Source organism: Dermacentor albipictus, chromosome 4 (genome assembly GCF_038994185.2).
Source record: "Dermacentor albipictus isolate Rhodes 1998 colony chromosome 4, USDA_Dalb.pri_finalv2, whole genome shotgun sequence".
In the NCBI taxonomy this organism is placed as follows: Eukaryota; Metazoa; Arthropoda; class Arachnida; order Ixodida; family Ixodidae; genus Dermacentor; species Dermacentor albipictus.
This window is the reverse complement of record NC_091824.1, coordinates 109,027,136-109,045,938: the sequence shown is the minus strand read 5'-3', so window position 1 is coordinate 109,045,938 and position 18,803 is coordinate 109,027,136. Positions and strand designations below refer to the sequence as shown.

At 46.7% G+C, this 18,803-nt stretch overlaps 1 protein-coding gene across 1 annotated transcript in view; it reads left to right on the top strand.

Annotated features, from left to right (window-relative positions):
* LOC135914016 (uncharacterized) overlaps positions 1–15,261 on the top strand; it is a 134,651-nt gene extending 119,390 nt beyond the window's left edge. Inside the window, exons 5-8 of the mRNA XM_065446719.1 lie at positions 137–463; positions 4,016–4,160; positions 6,264–6,409; positions 12,015–15,261. Coding sequence (XP_065302791.1) covers positions 137–463; positions 4,016–4,160; positions 6,264–6,409; positions 12,015–12,238 — 842 coding nt within the window. The 3' untranslated portion in view covers positions 12,239–15,261. The remainder of the gene's footprint in view (positions 1–136; positions 464–4,015; positions 4,161–6,263; positions 6,410–12,014) is intronic.
* Positions 15,262–18,803: the final 3,542 nt, after the last annotated feature.

Genomic DNA, 18,803 nt, shown 5'->3' with positions numbered 1-18,803 from the left:
TTAAACGCTGTCGCAGTAACAGGTGGCGCATGCCATGCAATTGGATAAATATGTCAACGCAAGAGGTGTCTCGCGCTCCATCCTGGAGATGACGAAGTGTTTATCCCTTTCTCTGTCACCTTTTTTTCTCGTGCAGTCTCAGAGGTGGTCCCCAACAAGGCGCGCGCAGTGCCGAGCTACTCCGTGGTGGCCCGCGAGGGCGACGAGCTGCAGCTGTCGTGCGGCTCGGCGGGCGCCGACAGCTGGCTCGCGCCCGGCGGCGCAAGCTCGAGCCGAACGAAGACGGCGGCCGTGGGAGAACCCGGGGGCACACCGGCGACGTTTCGGCCAGTGGCCCCCGACCTCGGGGGCCGGCTGCTGCGCTTCGGCCGCGTGCGGAGGCAGCACTCGCGTCGGTACACCTGCCGCTTCAAGTCGGCGCGCGGGTACCACGTCCTCGTAGACGTCCAGCTCGTCGTCCAGTGTGAGTCTCGTTACACGACTTGCGTTGAAGGAGAGAAAGTGAGAAAATGATAAATGAAAGCTGGGGAGGTGAACCGGGACTGAGCCCGGTTGGCTACCCTACGCTAGGGGAATGAGAAAAGGAAGGAAAAGGTTAAAGGAACAAGAGAAAGTCAATAGTTGATGTGCACTGGAGTAGCCGAAGTATATAGTGAAAATTAGCGCTATGTCATAGGTAGTTGCTCAGTCCGGTTGCCTTCAGGAGCCGTAGCAGCGCTTTTGTAGCCTTCTGCAAATGTAATGTGCGAAGCCATGGGCACGGGGACACGGCGATGGAATGAAGGAGGATCAAAGTGCAGCGAAAAATCTAACTGCACGCAGCTATGATGACATATCGAGATCCATAAATGAGACAACCATACCAACACAACGCACATAATCAAATTAACAGAAACCTGTGTATGCCCCCTCCCTCTCCCCCCAACCCACCCCCACCCTACTTAATTGAATAAATCTTCAACTATAGAGTAATCGCTCTTCAGGCGATACGATGGTACACGTTACAGCATAGGAGAAGCGCCGCCCTCTGAAGGCTGCAGTAAGCATTGTTGGATTGGCCATTTAGTGCCTTTCAATTCTTTGTTATCGGTCCAAATTTCGCTGCCTTCTGCTGCCGCTGTATCCTGGTGTCCTTTCTTTTGTTTTTTTGCTTGAACCGAGGAGCTCCAGTAAATAAATAGCCATTAACTGGAGCCAGGGTCAGGAAAGAGTCCATCAAACAGCTATTCCAAGGGGAACATCTACAGCAAGGAGCCTTTCCTTGCGCGTCAAGGAGCGGTAACTTGCGATAAACTGGCTCCGCGTACATGGCGCCGAACGTGATCGCAATCGTCACTAGGGAATTTCCCCGTGTAGCAGGCACACACGGCGGTCTGCTATAACAGCACTGTTCAGTCCTTTCCTTTCGTGTTGCCCACTACATTTCCTCTCTTTCCCACTCGCCGAGTCACTCCATTTGAGCGCGGCGGAGTCATAGACCTAGCTTCGGCTTCAAAACGGCCCTCGAAAAGCAAGCTTGCTTCCGTCCCATGCGACGCGCCGTACACTGGCCATGCGCCACCAAAAACACCAGCGCTGTCGATTCCGCGACCTTGCAGCCTTCGGGAACACCGGTCGCACTGTGCCTGCTATACCGAAGCAGCGGCCGCGCGTTCCGGAACAGCGACTCGCGCCACCTCGACCTTATTGCGGCAGGGATGGCCCGTGCTTCTTTGCTGTTGCTGTTTCCGCTCGCCGGCTGGCCCACGTCCCATTCCCTGATAGGCTCCCCGAGACTTGACGGCTGGCCGGCTGTGAGCCGCGTCTGTCCTTCCTCGCGGCTAGCTTTACTGCCATGCTTTTATTGCAGGCGGCATTGGCTGGAAGTGTAGCACGGCTGGAGGCGGAGGAGGAAGGGCGTCTCCCCTCACCTGTGCGAGTCAAAGCGCGGGAAACGCGAACTTGCCGCGCACGCTTAGCCACGCGGCTGTTCGGCATGCACGGGACGTCGTGGGCGCCTTCGGTCGACCGGCCACGGAATGACGATTGCGTCAGGCGCCCCCCCACCCCCCCTTGCGCTCCCCTCTCTCGTTTCCCCATACCCGAGTCCGCGCACGCTCCGGCTAGAGGTCTCTAGGGAGATGCGTCAGGTTCCAGTGGGCGGCCACGTGGCACTGTCCATAAAGGTTGTGTGGATAGGAGCATCACTTATTTATGTTACCACGCTGATGGCCGATCAGTCTGCTGCGGGCGTCTTGCCGCGGGCGTCTTGAAGCCAGAGTAACCTTCCTCTGACGCGGAATTGGAAGAAAAAACAAGCGGCGTGTTTTAAGGAAGCGAGGGGCAAGAGGATTAGATGGAACGTTTTGCGCCAGCGTGGGATGTGTACGACAAGCTTTCCCCTACACAGCTAATTTGGGCCGGTTGGACCGCTCCAGTAGTCATGATAGCGGTCAGAGCATTACGGCCAAAAACAAGGGAAAAAGCAAAGAATGTGTCCTGGGTACATTCTCGTTTATTTTTTCCTTTTGTTTTGTGTAGGGCGCTGACCACCATCATGACGAATAGTCTGAATCTGAGAACACTGATGATTACAACCTATTCACAGTAACTGGTGGAGGTTCAGGCTGGGTTAGCCTGATTTGTCCTTTTAAACTTTTTTCTGATGGTCATGCAATCAGCGTCATTTACGTGCATTGCTTTGTTATACAGAGTCTCCAAGCTAGCTTTAGCCAGAGTTTTAAAATGTGCGGATGCCACGTAGCTGGACAGAAATAAGGTGATGTTGTTTGCCGTCGCTTGGAAATACTGAGATTTTTTTTTTCATTCTGCCTTAAGTGCCTCGACCGGTCAGTGGCGCGGCATATTTTGTGTACATTTGCGGGCTTCTTTCATGCTCGAAGAAACACTTTTATGTAGCACGTATTGAGCAACAAAAAGCAGTGTAGGGAGTTTTTCATGTCTGCAATTTTCTCATTGACACTTTTCATCTAATAATATGTGTGAAGTTGATTAATTAATCAGGACTAATTATGTAGTTAGGTAGAATGAAAAAAAAATAATCTGAGTATCTCCAAGTAACTGCAAACAACATTACCTTGGTTCTGTCCAGCTACGTGGCATTCGCATATTTTTAAAATCTGGCAAAAGTTAGCTGGACACCCTGTATATTTGTCTAACGCGTCGATCAGGGACAGCTCATATTAGTACCACTGGACATGCTGCTATTGTACAGTCAAATGCAAACTTCCACTATCGCTCACTACAATATTGGTTCACCACTGAGCACATTCATCTAGTGCACTTTATTCAGTTTAGGTATGCGACTTCTAAAGCACTGCGGCAGCCTTGACGGAAAAGGCAATCGAGCGCTACGACTTTATTAATTAATTAGACAGTAATAACTGTATTACTTTTACACCTAGAAGTTTCTCGCTGGGGCCGTAGACAATGCTTTATGATGATAATTAGGTTAATTTAAACCTCCTTGTTTATCGGAACATCCCTTCTCAAAAGAGCTTTTGCTATCAAGAAATGTTTATCAACAGTTTCATGTGGAGATCCTTGCCAATAAAAAAAATCTCAGGGCCCTTCCACTATATGAAGGATGACCAGCGAAGCTGTGTATGTGGGCCCCTTAATGGTGAACTGAACCTCCGCTGCGGGTTGGCCCGGCATTGCACTATCTTCGGGATCAGCCCACGTATGGGGAGTGCTTAACGCCTGCTTCACCTCGACCCATGTATGGGGAGTTTTGTGCTTACCACAACTACAAAAAAACATTCCTTGGACGGTAAAGGTATACAGCTTCGCTGTAAAAAAGTGGACCCTGGAGCCAGCCACCTTTTATGAGAGCAACATCGTACTTCAACATTTTACATTTCTTTTACCATGTTCCCAGGGTGCACACGCACACACATATGCACATGTGTGTCTGTGTGCGCGCGATAACTTCTTTTTCAAAGTGCTTTTATCAGTGTAAAAACTTTTCATGTTGAAACATTGCGTGAAAAAGTTTCTTCACCCGCGATTCTAGATGCTCCATCAGTGGAACCTCTGGAAGTGCTGCGGGACAAGAAAGACTCCCGGTTGGTGTGCGTTGCGGGGGCGGAGCCTTCACCGGAGATCGCATGGCTCCGAGACGACCAGCCACTTTCTGAGGACATAATACCCTCACTTAGGTGGGCACCTCGTGACAACCCAGAAAGCACACAGCACTGTAATTGCCGACCAACGACGGACCATTCTTTTTTTCCGGTAGCAACTATATGGACACTGAAGGGGCATTTTTGCCGTCACCGTCGGGGTCACCGTGATGTTCCGTATAAAGTCCAAGGGCGATAACACCGTCGCCGCGTGCCGTATGCTGTATGTGCGACTGAAAGCGCGCGAGGGGAGCCGACGATCGCGTTAAATCTCGCGCGCACACAGGTGGGAAGAGGGGATTATGCGCGCCGTCACCCGTCGCGGGCAAGCCACCGGGCGGAGGGCAGGGAGGGAGAGGGGTGGGGGCGTTGTACTCTGGCAGCAACTGTGTATTGCGCGGCCGCGCGCGCCTTGAAAGAGACCTGCGTTGGGCGAAGAGTCTAGGTGCGCCAACGGCTCCTACATCTGTGCGTGCTGCGTTCTCGCCGATCAGTTTGCGTTGAAGCAATAGATAGCACGAAGGTTCCTTCGCTCGCTGCTGCTGCCGTGCTTCCTCACGCCAGCGTTTTGACAGTTAGTGTCCGCGGTAATCGAGTGTTATCTGTTCATGTTGGCCTGTGTGTGCTGAGACCACGTTTGTTAATTTAGTTGGTAAGCGAAGGTTTGCAAGATTATACGGCCGATAAAGCTACTTTTCTTACTTCGTATAGCTGTCTACTAATTTGGTATCACCATCGACGCGTCGCTTTTCAGGCGATACTGCGTCTTTATTATTATTTTTTCTCATTTTCAGTAACTTCTTCGTCTATGCATACGTGTGTGCGTGCGTGTGTTTGTGTGTGTTAAAGAAAGCACAAAAGGAACATAAGTAGTCGGCGCGGTGAGTTTCTTGGCTTGCTCTGTTAATTCTGAAACTTCCAGATTCCAAATTTTTTTTACATAGTACATGCAATCCAGAAACTCGCGGGAGCAGGCAAGAAGCCAGGAGTCACTGAAATCTGTAACGAATCAGTCATTTATACGGTTTCCACTTCTTGTAGGACCACTATGTGTTAGTTGTTGTTTGTAGTCATTATAAATGACAAGAAACAGTTATACAGTGTATAGAGGCAGAACAAACGTTAGAGATTAACGGCGTGCTCAGTTGGGGTATTTGGGTTACACATTGTTAAACAGCAGAATATAAACAGCGCGACACAGGAGACAGAAGAGGAGGAGCGTGGCGCTCTGTCCTGTACCTCTTTTCTGTGTTATCTTTCGGACTGTTCAGAATTCTACTGTTTAACGATATGTTCAATTCAACACACCGTGGAAGAACTACATCATCAGAGGGCCGTTGAAGCTGTACTTCCACTTTGCTAACTATGTAGGCAGCTCGATTGCTCCCTAACTTTACACCTGTGACTTCGGGCAAGTCATGACCTCGGTTATCTTAGACATATTTCCTTCGTGTCTAATAGCATCAATTCGAGTAAGGTTCGTGGCGGCATCTCGATGGCTCACGTCCTTTCAGGTTTATCGCAGTTTTGCCGCTTTCGATGGCTATCTCTGGACACAACCGTCTTTTACAGTTCCTTCCGGCGTCAGCCGGGTTAACCACGATAGGCCCGCTTTCGTCATTTCACAAGCGTTGGCGCAAATGACTGTACTTCTACGCAACGCTGTTTACACTCCAATACCCTTCCAGCGGAACGTTTATTTTGCTAAACCAAGTAGCCGTTATCTACCTTTGAAAGACAGCAAAGGAACACTTTTCGAAATACATGAACACCATCTCGTGCTACACAAGCGAGTGCATGTGTTCAATTGCGGCATGAGTGATGTTTTTTTTTTCTTTTCATTCTCTTTCTGAGCTTCTTGCGGAGTCTCTTAGCCATCCGTTAGAAAAATTAACGATACAAGCGTTATCAAATTATGAAATTGGTCTTTAGTGACTGAATATACACGTATGCATTGCGCGTTTCACTGTAGTGGTTAAGTTATAAGTCGTTAAGGCCACCAGTTTACTTCCAGTGTTTCCTGCTAATAGCGCACTTTGAAGAAATAAAGCGCGCCGGTGCTGAAAGCTGTGCTTGCATGATTGCTTTACCCATTAATTCTATTTAAGCCATGATCAAATTTCTATCCCAAACGTACAGGACCGAAAACGCGTCGCAAGGCTGTCTGCGAATATCCAACTTGCACCTTAAGGAAGCCCAGGATGACGCCGAGGTTCCCCACAACTACACCTGCGTAGCAAGCAACACTCTAGGCACGTCCAGCCGCTCGCTCCTGCTCCGAAATGGTGAGCAGCACTGCCATATTTCCTTTGTTCTTTCTCCTTTGCTTTTTACGTGGTCAGCCGCTGTGGTTTTAGTCTTGAGTATTTTGTCCGTTAGCTGTTTGTGTAGCGCGAGAAGTTGTAGGCTGAGGTGTGCAATGTTTTACGAGAAACTATAAAAAAAGCTGAACAAGATGTCAGGATCGAACATTGCTGGAGCTTAATAGGGATAGAGAGCTAGGGAAAGAAGAAAGGCAGGCAGGTCGGCCAGAACAGAAAATTCGGTTTGCTACCCTACACTAGGGTGAGGGAGATGGGAAGGTGGAAAGATGGACGCAGACAACACAATCACAGCCGGTCGCGATCACCGCACACTATACCACAGTACAGGAGCACGAATCAATACGAACACCAAGTAAACTAAACGACTAAAAAGGACTGAAGGACTAAAAAGCAGGTAAAAAATGGACTAAAGCAGTTCTTGTAGGTTTGTTTGGGAAACTTACATGTAGCTATACTGGTAGAAGCCATAAAAGCTGCGAGCCTAAGCTCGAAAAATTATGAGACGTTGATAACGATCGAGCAGTCGCAATAGGATCATTCTCGAAACTTCAAAGTGGTTCCAAAACTTTTAGGCTATTGCTGCGAGAGAATCGCAAGAGCTGCTGGGAGTGAGCTGCTGGACAAAGTAGGCGTTTACTGACGTCAGCAGCCATGCGGAAACATTGTCTAGTACCAAGTAGTAGTATTACCGCCTTGGCGACTGTGGTGCACTTAGTGCCCAATGAGAACCAACCTGAACGTCATGCAGCCCTCGTTCCTGTCTGTCGTGCCGCAAAATGTACTCTAGCTCGTTTGTGAGCTTTCTTGCAACTTCTACAATTTCCCGCTTTCTAGCCATAATGGACACTTTTGCACTGGTCAACGCGTTTGAGCGGATTCGGACTGTTGGCGAAGCTTTGCATAGATGTGACCCTGTTCGCTTCGGAAGAGCATGGCGCACCAGTCCGTTTAAATTGACCCCTGGATCACCACTACTCATACTGTTTTCTTTATATTTTCAATTCATTGTTCCGCTATTTCAACAAAAATAACGGGTGGGAGGAGGAACGGGGGAGGGGAAACGGTGGAAGCTTTTGTTAGTTTATGCATACTGAGTTGCATCTTCTTAAATGCAGACGGAGTAGAATAACACTCCTGGTGTGAAATAAAAAAAAAAGTCAGCCCTTCCACTCTATGAAGGACGAGCAGCGAAGCTGTGGTGTGTTTTACCTCATTCGACGCAGCTAGGTATTATTATTATTATTATTATTATTATTATTATTATTATTATTATTATTATTATTATTATTATTATTATTATTATTATTATTATTATTATTATTATTATTATTGAAGGACACAGACAACGAACAGATCATTTGACTGAGGAGTGATTAATTCTTGTTCTTTTATGAGGTATGACGTGTGCAAGTACCGCCGCATCACAGACGGGAATTCCACGATATTTACAACTTCACTGTGAACTACGTAATTAAGAAAATTTTCAAGGTCGTGTTAGTGGCTAATTCTCATGTAGTTTGTTCGGGGATAGTTTCGATAAAGCAGGAGTTACAGCCGTATTGTGTAACCATACTCCCTCCGTAGACGGCCATGTATTGACAGCAGACGGGAATTATATAACGTTTACAACTTCACTGTGAACTGTGACAAGTAAATGAAACTCGGTGTAATGATAGGCCGCCTTAGCGGCCAATTTCAGTGTGATTTTTTTCCGAGATACCTAATTGAGAGCTAAGAGGAGTAGTGAGAAACTGGAGGAGGAGGAGGAGGAGGAGGAGGAGGAGGAGGAGGAGGAGGAATAAACTTTATTTCAGTACAGCAGATTTATGAGACTAAGGGCTCTCCACCTAGATGACGGCCTCAAGCCTTTGGGCCCCGGCAGCGTCTCCGGCCTGCCGGATTGCCTTAAGTTGGTCATCCGGTGCTCTCTGGTGTCGTGTGTTTTATTCTGTATGGTTGTCCGAGGACAAGCGCAAACGATACGTTGTAGGTCCACCCGTTCTTGACAGAATCCACATCTATCCGTGTAAAGGTCCAGGTAGTAGCGGTGGCAGGCCACTGGGTTCGGATATGTATCTGTTTGCAAGAGGCACCATATCGTCGTTTGCCTTGTACTTAGCGAGTAGCGTGCCGGGGGGAACTGGGCCCCTCCCAATTTATAGCGTTTGGTGATCTCGTTAAAGCTGGTCATCCGGTATTTCTCCGTTCGCAGTATTTGCGTGTCACCTGCTCGGCCCGTCAGTTCTCAAGCCAGGTTGTGCGCGGTTTCGTTACCGGGAAGGGAAGATTGTGCGGGTGCCCATATAATGTAAACATCTCGATCTTCACGAAAGCTGGTTAAAATTCTTAGCGCTTCCGGCGACATTCTTCCTTTGGCATAGTTCTTGGTGGCGGTCTTGGAGTCGCTGACTACGATGTTAGCCTCCGTGGAGGCTATATCCAGTGCTAAGACAGCCCCCTCCGCCACCCTCTTCCCTCTTTTTACAGTGCCAATAACTCTGGAGTTACCCTCTAGACTCGTAGCAACTATCGATATGCCCTATTTGTTTACTCCGCCAGGTCCACATACACCACGTCGCTGGCACTGCAATCTCTTGAGGAGAGCTCTCGCTCTTGCGATTCTTCTATTTTGGCGAAACTTCGAGGGCATGTTTCTTGTGGTTGGGGGTGTTGAGAGATGCTCCCTTCTTTTTGGGTGGATGTCTCTGTGCAGTCCGTGCTGTGCTTCGCAGGTTATTCCGATGTCGTCTAAGATGTGTCTGCCCGTCAAACTCTGTGTGAACCTTTCATATTGCGTCACTCTCTGGGTCTTAATAAGTTCGTCTAGTGTGTTGCGCACGCCGAGCGCCAGGAACTTCTCGTTTGACGTATTTGCCAGAATTCCCATGGCTTGCTTATACGCCCTTCTAATGATGCATTCTATCTTGGCTTTCTCCGCAGCCTAGATATTGAGGTAAGGGACTACATATAGAATACGACTGATTACGAATGTTTCCATTTACTCAGATGGGATTGTGCTCTTTCATGCCATATTTCCAGTTGGATATACGCTTTATTGGTCTGATTGTTTCTTGAACCCTATTGTGCAGTAATCTAATGCTTCCTCCACTGTGGCCGTTTTCGGATATGCAGAGTCCCGCTATTCTCAGGCTCTCTACTTCTGGGATCCTGGTGCCTTCTAATGTGACCACATTTCCCGGCCTTCCCTTAATGCTTTTTCGACCCCTGCATGTGTGCCTATAGAGCACAAGCTCTGATTTTCGCGAGGAACATCTCAGTTCCTTGTCTCTGATGTAGCCTTCGACCGTGTTTACTGTTGTTTGGAGGATCTCTTGCACATGTCCATCGCTTCCAGCCGCCACCCAGAGGTTGATGTCGTCCGTGTATAGGCTGTGTCCGAGTCCTATTTTTTCGAGTCTCGTAGGGAGACCAATTATTGCCACGTTGAATAAAAAGGGGGTTAGGGCTGAACCCTGCATGATGCCCCTATTACCTAGTTTGAGTGCATCCGATTTGGTTTCTCCACTTGTAATCTTTGCCGTACGATCCGTCAGGAAGTCTTCGATGTACGCGTATGTTGTACGTCCTACATCCAGCTCTTGGAAATTTTGTAGTATTGCCTTGTGCGTGACAGTGTCAAAGGCTTTTGCTAGATCGAGCCCTAGTATCGCCTTGGTATATGGAGTTCTCGCACCCGCATCTATGATCTGATGTTTCAGTCTGAGCATATTATGCTGCGTCGATAACTTGGGTCGAAATCCAACCATGGCATGTGGGCAAAGTCCTCCAGCATCCATGTATCTCGTGAGGCGTGTGAGGACCACAAAAAACTGCAGACGAAATTCTTTTCTAGTCGGCGCGACTCGTAGACAGACGGATATCGACCACTGCGGGAGAGTAGCTATATACGGCTTCGCTGTAAAAGAACTGCGCACAGGTACAAAGCTAGGGAGACATAATTTAGAAAACTATTCTAGCAAAACACGTTGTTGGGCTAGTTGGTGCATTGTGTTAAGTATGTTTGTATGTTTCCTGTGTGTGCCTTTCTTTGGCTGGTTTTCTTTCTTAATTTAAAAAATATCGGAGGATGTCGATATAAACGTATGGCAGAATTCCAAGGATGTGGGTTATTTGCTGCTCGCACAGAAATGGAGCGTCATAACCGAAACATAGCGTGCAATAGGCCCATTGAAAGCTAGAGAGCTAAAGTACCTTACTTTTCCACTTTATCGATGCTTAACAAAGAGCAACAACGGTAATATATACGTTGAGTAGGATACTTTCTCTTTTTATCGTAGACGAAAAAATGTGAGGACGGAGACTCGGACGAAGACGACTAGCCCGCTAGTAGTAAATTGCACATTTCGTAAAACCATGAATGCGATTTGGCAACATCCTGGGTTTGCACCGAACGTTGATGAGCGAATAGTTGCTGAGTACTTCATGTGTAATAAACACTGAGCGTTATGTTGTTGTTTCGATCACAAAATGAAGTCTTCGTCGATATATTACAGTGAGACGAAACGTGTCTCTAGTTCATTACGTTCGACATCAAGCTGGGTCGTACCGTTTTCTTAATACTTCAAAACTAAAGAGGACGTTTGCCCCAGTGGGCTCGCGTGCGCATTGCATGAACCTCCGGGAGCAAGCATTTACCGACCATGGCATCAAAAGAAAGCTTATATATCTTGTGGCATTTTTTAAGTGCATTGAATTGGTCGAATACACAGACGCGGGCTGCACCACTCCTTTTCCAAGTCCATGCCTGGGCTGCGATGAAGGAATTGTTTTCCCGAAATTTGTGTTCTCTAAGCTTTCACCTACCTGCTTATTTAAGGAATCGCAGGTAAAAGCCAAAATGGGCGAATTTCACATTCTCACCGCAATAGGCGCAATATGGTCGTGAAATGTCGCTAACATATAGAGCAGTACATGTCACAAAAGTCACTGCCGCTGATTAATTTTAAGGAAACTCGTCACCCACAGCAGTAAGATGCCAACAGAAGTTGCCGAACGATTATATTGGCCAAGCAGGCCGCTGTGTTAATAACAGGGCAATGGAGCACGAGCCTTCTGTCGCGAATAAAATTTCGGCACACTTGCCTATGGCACTGCGGTTCCTGCATGTGCGAGCCAAGTCCTTGTAATATCCGCATGCTCGGAAGTGCGCTGTGTCTCCTGCCCTGTTTGTATTTCATATTGTTTCGCATCCTATTACACCATAACAAGTATGAACAAACTGGCCACTGATCAGAGTGAACAACAGGCAAGTTGGCGCTTTGGAATATACACGGATCCCTCCCACAGGGTAGGTCGCGACAAGATACTCTTGTATAGCCTTTTGAGTTTGTATGTTGACCGTAGTCAAGAAATAACTTTTTTCTTCTTAATTTAATATAGTTGATGATCTTGTGGTACAGGTTGCTAACCAATTTATGTTCCGTCTAACTCTAAACAAACTGACCCAGTAGCAAGCAGGGACACGTTGCCTAACAAATCCGTTGATGCGTGTCAGCAGAAAGCGTGCAAATGGATACAACGTGGCTGTCTATTTTTGTGTTCGCAGGTGACAGCTCAACCTCTTCCAACGCCAGCGTGGTCCGCGACCGGGACCCATTGGACGGGGTTCCCGTGAAGCGATTCAAGATTACCGGCTTCGTGATTGGCATGCTGCCGCCACTATTCATCTCCTTCTACATTATCCTCAAACTTGGGTACCGATCTCGGTACGCCGAGGAACGGGCCGAGGAGGCCGGCATGATGGAGGAACCCTTCTTTATCAGCTACTAGGCCGCCGTCCTGCCCGAATGACGATAGGACACTGCCGCCGTATTGAACGTAGCTGCAGTCGTCCGAGACGTACCGGTACTTTCTCGTGAACTTTCCTTCCTCTCTGCTGTCTGGCGGAATGAGCGTTAGGCACTTTTCGTGATCGGGTCCTCACCTCTTCTCACGGGATCCCAGGGAGAGGTATCGGCTGGAAAGCAGTGCAGCAACACTTAGACGATTAAGAAAGAGTTTTCATTGGATGGTCTTGCGACAGCTTGTAGATATGCAATCAGATGTTCAATAGTGCCGGACAAGTTTACCCTTTGTACATAATACCATTGCTGAATATAGGCTTAAAATTTATTGTGCGTATAAAATAATGGGAACCAACAGAAAATGGCAAGGAAGAAACCACAGCTTTGAAATGTCAATTTGCACCTACTAAATACTCTGCGCGCTGTGCCTCTGTCCCCACATGTGAGAGCGAAACAAAAGAGCAGCGGGTATTAGTCTGTTTTTTTTTCTTTCTGATTGGTCATTGTTCGACACCTAAGCGCGAGTGGAAACCATTCATATTGAATTAAACACACTCAAAATATCCCCAAGGTGTGCTACGTATGTAACAATGCCTATTCGCACGCGCGTTCTGGCACGTAATAGGTAAATAATATTCTCTTGGAATGTGTGCGCAACAATTTATTCGCTCCTGCAGTTACCGCTCTCTTGAGCTTTTCATTTTCCACCTGAGCATGTTGCAGTCTCCCCACTTTTATTGGTGCGCTTGGCTCTTTTCTGTGCAGTTTGTAAAATGCTCATGCTCTGTCCTCTGACGTAGGACGTTAAGAGCATCTAGCCTTTACTGCTCAAACACTGGCTGTAATCTTAGCGCAAACCGCATTGCGCACAGGTATTCATAATTATCCAACTAAGTTTTACAGAGAGAGAGAGAGAGAGAGAGGAAAGGGGAAAGGCAGGAAGGTTAACTAGAGGGGAAGATCCGGTTTGCTACCCTACGCTGAAGTTTTACAGAAACGCGCAAGGTGTACTTGGGTTCATGAAAGGGGAAGGCAGCATCTATACGAAGGTACCAAGGGGCTGCAAAAACCACTCATCTGGGTTCTTTGAGAGCTTTGCAGGTGAACATAAGTTATTTCCGGTCTGGGGGAACAACTTTGCACTACAACCATGTAGGATTATTCTACGCTGTAGCCTCGTAGCTGCTTAGCTGCGAAGTTTTCTATCTACCTATCTTCGTCCGTTGTAGTTTTCAGCGTCGTGTTATACTCAAGTCTACGCTTTTTTTCCCTTTCTTATTTTCTTAATCCGGTGAACACACCGGCATGAAGCGTGTGGTGGACGTACGACGCGTAGATGGGACTCATCTTTATCTATTTGGTTTCGCTGATTATCGAGAAGAAGAGATGTTATTTTCACACGTCGTGCGAGGCTTTACTACAGGCAGACGAGGAACGGTACCCTCTCTTCGGTGAGCATGACGTAACATACACTGAAAGTCCAGTGGTAGAATTCTTCTAGCCTTGCGTGGCGTCAATCAAACTATCGACCAATGCAGTTGTAGTCCAGCTGCACGCTTCCTTAAGGACTGATCAGTGACAATGCGGGCGCATTCATGAGGTCCACCTGGTGAGGGTATGTTCCTTCCCTGCTGCCCGTAATGAACTCCTAACAAAGTCCAGAAGCAACAGCCGTCACGGATGCTTCGCTCCATCGAGCCTTGTTTCGAGGGTAAGCGCAGAAAGATTGGAACATCGTGATTCCCCCCCCAATTGAGTTGCACATGTTTTCGTGGAAGTTGATCCATATAGCGAAACTGGAGAAATGACGCTCGCACTTCTCTTTTGGCTCTCATGCCTGCCTGTAGTTGGAGATACATATATGAGCTGTGCCAGAACATAGCGCAGAGTGTGCTTACAAGTGAATTTTTGCCTGCAGCAGAGAAAGTTATAAAAGGAACACAGGGGTTCGTGATAGTCTCCCCCATATGTGCGCAAACATACTCATGAGTTGTAGGTGCCCGTCATTCACTTTGTTCAACTTCCAAAATTCTGGAAATTACTAGTGTGCCGAAGTTTTTTTGTTTATCAAGAATTTAATTTTATACTGTGGGCTAAAATAGGTTGCCTTAGCTCTTTTTGGTGTGACAGAGGTATTGGATAATGATCGCAAGACATGTCGAAATTACCTTCATTTTACTGTGCATTGCGCTAACTTATTTTGTGGATCTCGACGGGTTTATGGGGGTCTTTACCAATAGATAGATAAACGGTTTCAATAACGTCTCGTTCAGAACATCAAAGAATGATTACACCTGACGACAGGAAATGATTTTAGGAGCTATCCATTTCTCTGCTACCAGACATCCAAAATGTTGATTGTGTTCTCCGAACGCGCTCACTTGACAACCAGTTTGCGTCAATTTCATCGCCTTTGCCTCTATAACCAGTTTCAGAGAGCATGCCCGGGATCAACGCTGAGGTTACCTGCTTAGAATTGGTGAACTTCGTGCCACCACCTGCAACTTAAAACAAGGGTGAGAGCTTACGACACGGTCAGTCGAAAAGATTAAGCCTTTCACATACCCTAGCACTGCGTCACCTTGTCCTCACTAAACATTTTGATCGCAGGAACGAGGGTTATGCGTTTGCGAGAGGAACATGACGTCACAAAGAATACCTGCACCTACCGCAGCAACGCATGCTAAGGGAAAAGTGGGTAAGGTAGACTTGTATATATCCCATCACAACTCTGTATATGCAATACCATCCTCACTACTTCACAACTACGGGGACCACCCATAATACACTCAGGAACAATATTAGGAGGGACCTTTCAGCCTATGTATACATTTGCCTTACCAAGAACGCAAGATTATTGAGCGTCCTGTTAAATGAGATCTGACTTCTTTTCATTATAAGTTTGTAATCTTGCCCTAGATTCCTGTTTAAGGCCTGTATATAGCTGATTGCGCCGGGTCCACGCAGGTAAATATGTATGCGCAGACTTTCTTTTAATTGTGTGCTTGAGTTGAGTTGAGTGGTTGTAGGCTACTGGTGGGATTAGCCTTTTAATTGTGTAGGACACTGCTAATCCTTTGTATTACACAAAGAAAGTGTGCTGATGCTGGCAAGCGTGTAGACAGGTCAGCTTGGGCTGGTTCAAACAATGGTGCTTCGGCTGTACTTTACAGGGAATGAGAATGAGTATTGTACTATCGTAGTCTAGATCATAGCTTAGAGTAGTAAAGCCTTGCTCACTCGACTTTTTCGATGCCGCTCGCTACCTGCGCCACACGTTAAACCACTATACCGATGATACTAACATACAAGTCCATCTCCTGCATAGTGCCATAGTTCACCGCGTGGTTGCTTATAGATATCGAAGTGCCCTCTTACGCTGCGCCACTATTTTTCTAGGAATTCAGAACCTCTCCTTTGCATCCTGCGTAATAACGGCCCACGTTTTACCGTTAGAGAGTACATTGTGTCCAAAGCTTTCATATGTGATAAAAAGCTTTCTCCGCATTGAATGAGTCTTGGTAGATTGTAGCCTTTAGCACTAAAGCTCTTTTGACCACTAAGTACGCGATACTTTCGAAGATGCCAACTATTTCATTTGTAATTCCGCTCTTTATAACATGTTCATAGACTTATTCCTAAGCACGTTTCAAGTGTCCTAGATGTAGTAAAAAGAACTTTTCGCCAGCATGTCACAGTGGCGTGCGTGCTACATATTAACGTCCGCCTGAACAAGGTATAATTTTCCTCACGAGCAATGTTTACGTTTGAAGCAGCAGTTTCTAGAGATACAGTGTTATGTTGCGTGGAAGGTTCACTACGGGGCATTTTCTTTTTCTTTTCGCCTTTTGCCCATGTTGCCTTCTTAGACCTCTAGCGCAGCACTTAGGCAGCATTTCGTCGAACTACAACGCAAAGTTAGGGGGTGAGAAGATCACCGCTAAAGAGCCCATACGACGCTGTAGAATGTAGGGAAATGCAGTTCTATTTGTGCAGTACCAATCTCAAAGGGAACAGCTGATGTTAGACAGGATTTAGACTAATCTTAGTTAGGGATATGAACAGGAATGTGCCGTGAATAGTATACTGTCGACTGTGCAACGCATGACAACTACCTTTGGTATACTATTCAGAATCGCCTGCATGCGAGTCCTTAATGACAGTTTGGATAGAACTACGGTATTATAGTAGAAAACGCATGGCAGTTATTTGGTCTTTTGGAAAATGACAGCGCGTTCAGGCTTGCAGGATATTAATTTACGAATGCTGGAAAACAGCTTGAGCTCCCTTTTGAGTTTTCCATAAATATTATCTAAAGGCTACAGGCCAAGTTGGTTGGCGCTGATCTGCTGTGCAAAGAGTTTCTAGAATTACACATTCCCACAGCACCTTTCACGCTTTTATTCTCATGCTCCAGAGATATGTTTCGAAACGCAGTAGATGAAAGTGGTGTTATAACAAGAGCAGACAAGGCTAATGGTTTACTTAAGACGCAATTACTTAATGCACAATCAAAACATGGGTTGCTTATTAAAAAAAATATGTTAATATGATATCTTGAGTTGAAAAATATTTCACGTTGCCACGAGGAACGGCTATTTTTAGCGACGCAAAGTTTCACTATAAAAAAAAAAAACATTAGACCTAGTGCTTGTGGCGTATGCGACGTTTCTTGTAAAACGCGTCGTTGAGACGAATTTCAGTCTTGCAACAAAGCATGTAATGACCGATTACTTTTTCGGGACATTTCTATTTGTGTAATCTTTGCCACAACATTAAAGAATGAGAGTGAAATTTGTCTTTTCTTTTTACTACACTTCTTGGTCTGCTTTGTTCGTGCGCTGCTGTACGCTCTGTTCGGACATGTCTTCGGGTGCCATTTGAATTTTTAGCCGATTCTGATGTGGCTATGGGCAACTGAGCAGAAAATTGGTCTTTGAGGTATACAAAACCTAGGCCCAGATTCACAAGGCCATTCGGACACAATAGTGGTTAGTAGGAGCTCGTATTCTTCAATTATCAGAGCAGACGAGATTTCGAAATTTCTCCTGCAAGGCCAGAGAGGTCTTACAAACGAAAACATCTTGCGAATCTGGCCCTTGGTTGCTTCAATCATAATGATTATTCCTTCTTGTTAGCAATAGTCACGATGACGCGTGAAGCAGAGGTCTGAATAAGTTGACCAAGGTGTTTCTGGTTGAGCTGCTGAAGCGACATCTTTTGAAGTGAACTGAACCGTGCAATGTGCATGTATGACTTAGCGAGCGAGTTATACAACGCTAACAGTTTGTGATCGTTTATGCCATGACCACACCTTTCTTCACTAAGCAGATATATTGTGCACGTGGCTAGATTAAACTGTGTTTTGTCCGGTTCATTCTGTAACAGTGCACTGAGTTTTACTGCTTGCTGCCTCCTGCCTTTCCTCAAATTTGAGCTGCTGTACCTACCTGCGGTCTTGTGGCCCACTCACCAGAGGCAATGTATATGTCGAAGAATAAACGACACGAAAGAATGACGTTGAGTCGCCGAGTTTCTCTGACGTAATGAGCGAACTTGGGTACGTATTCTCGAAAAACCTTCTTACGCTCGAACCTCGCAGGAGCAGTTGGAGCCAATCGTCATATCGAACAAATTGTTACCGAAAACGGCTGTGGAATCTCAAACTGCACTTACGAAAGAAAAACTTCGTTAAATACGGCGCCTGATGTTAGACATTGTCCTTTTGTTATTCTGTCTTTAACGTCAGTAAATCAACTCCGCCGCATGCCAGTTCACTTGGGAGGCGCGACTAAACGCCCTCTCCCCAACTACCTGATATTCAACTATGTGCTTCGTCTCTTATTCATTTCATTGGTTGTTTCGGTTTGCTTGCTTCATTCCGCTTTCTGTATTTAGCGAGGAATGCGTAGAAATGAATTATAACTTTTGAGTCATCGCACCATCCTGTACCGTATTTTTTTTTTTTTTGCTCTTTCTGCGTCTGCACGCGCCATGCGCTTTTGCAACGTCACACCAGCTAGCTCAAAGAAACGTATTAGCTGTATTCAAGACTAAGCGTTTGCGGGAAGGTTTGAAGTGATCAGCAGTGTGCAGGCGAGCAAGGGAGCCTCAGGTTGCGTTGTCCGCCCGATTTAGGCAACAATGCGCAGTGCGGCGAAAGGCTATATACGCTTCGTGTCAGCCACTCAGAAATGAGAACTCGCTGGGAGTTTAGATTAAGACTTCCATGCGCCGCTGGTTACTGCGTGGTATTGTATACGCTCGGTCGGCGTCGCACACAAAAGCACTGTTAGCGGCGGAGAACCGACGATTCCCTCTCCGCAGTTCGCGCTAATGGATGGTTGCAGCTACCCGAAGTATTTCAGTGCAGCACGCGCAGTTGCAGAGGCAGTATACAGTAGGGGCTGCCCGTGCTATATAGCTGCCTAATATTCCTCTACGCCTGCGTACCTGAATCCAGAGGGGTTGCACTGCACATTTCGTGTTTGTGTACGTGTGTGTCTGTGTGTGTTAGGCACGGGAACGCAACCGCGCTTCCTGAAAAAAAA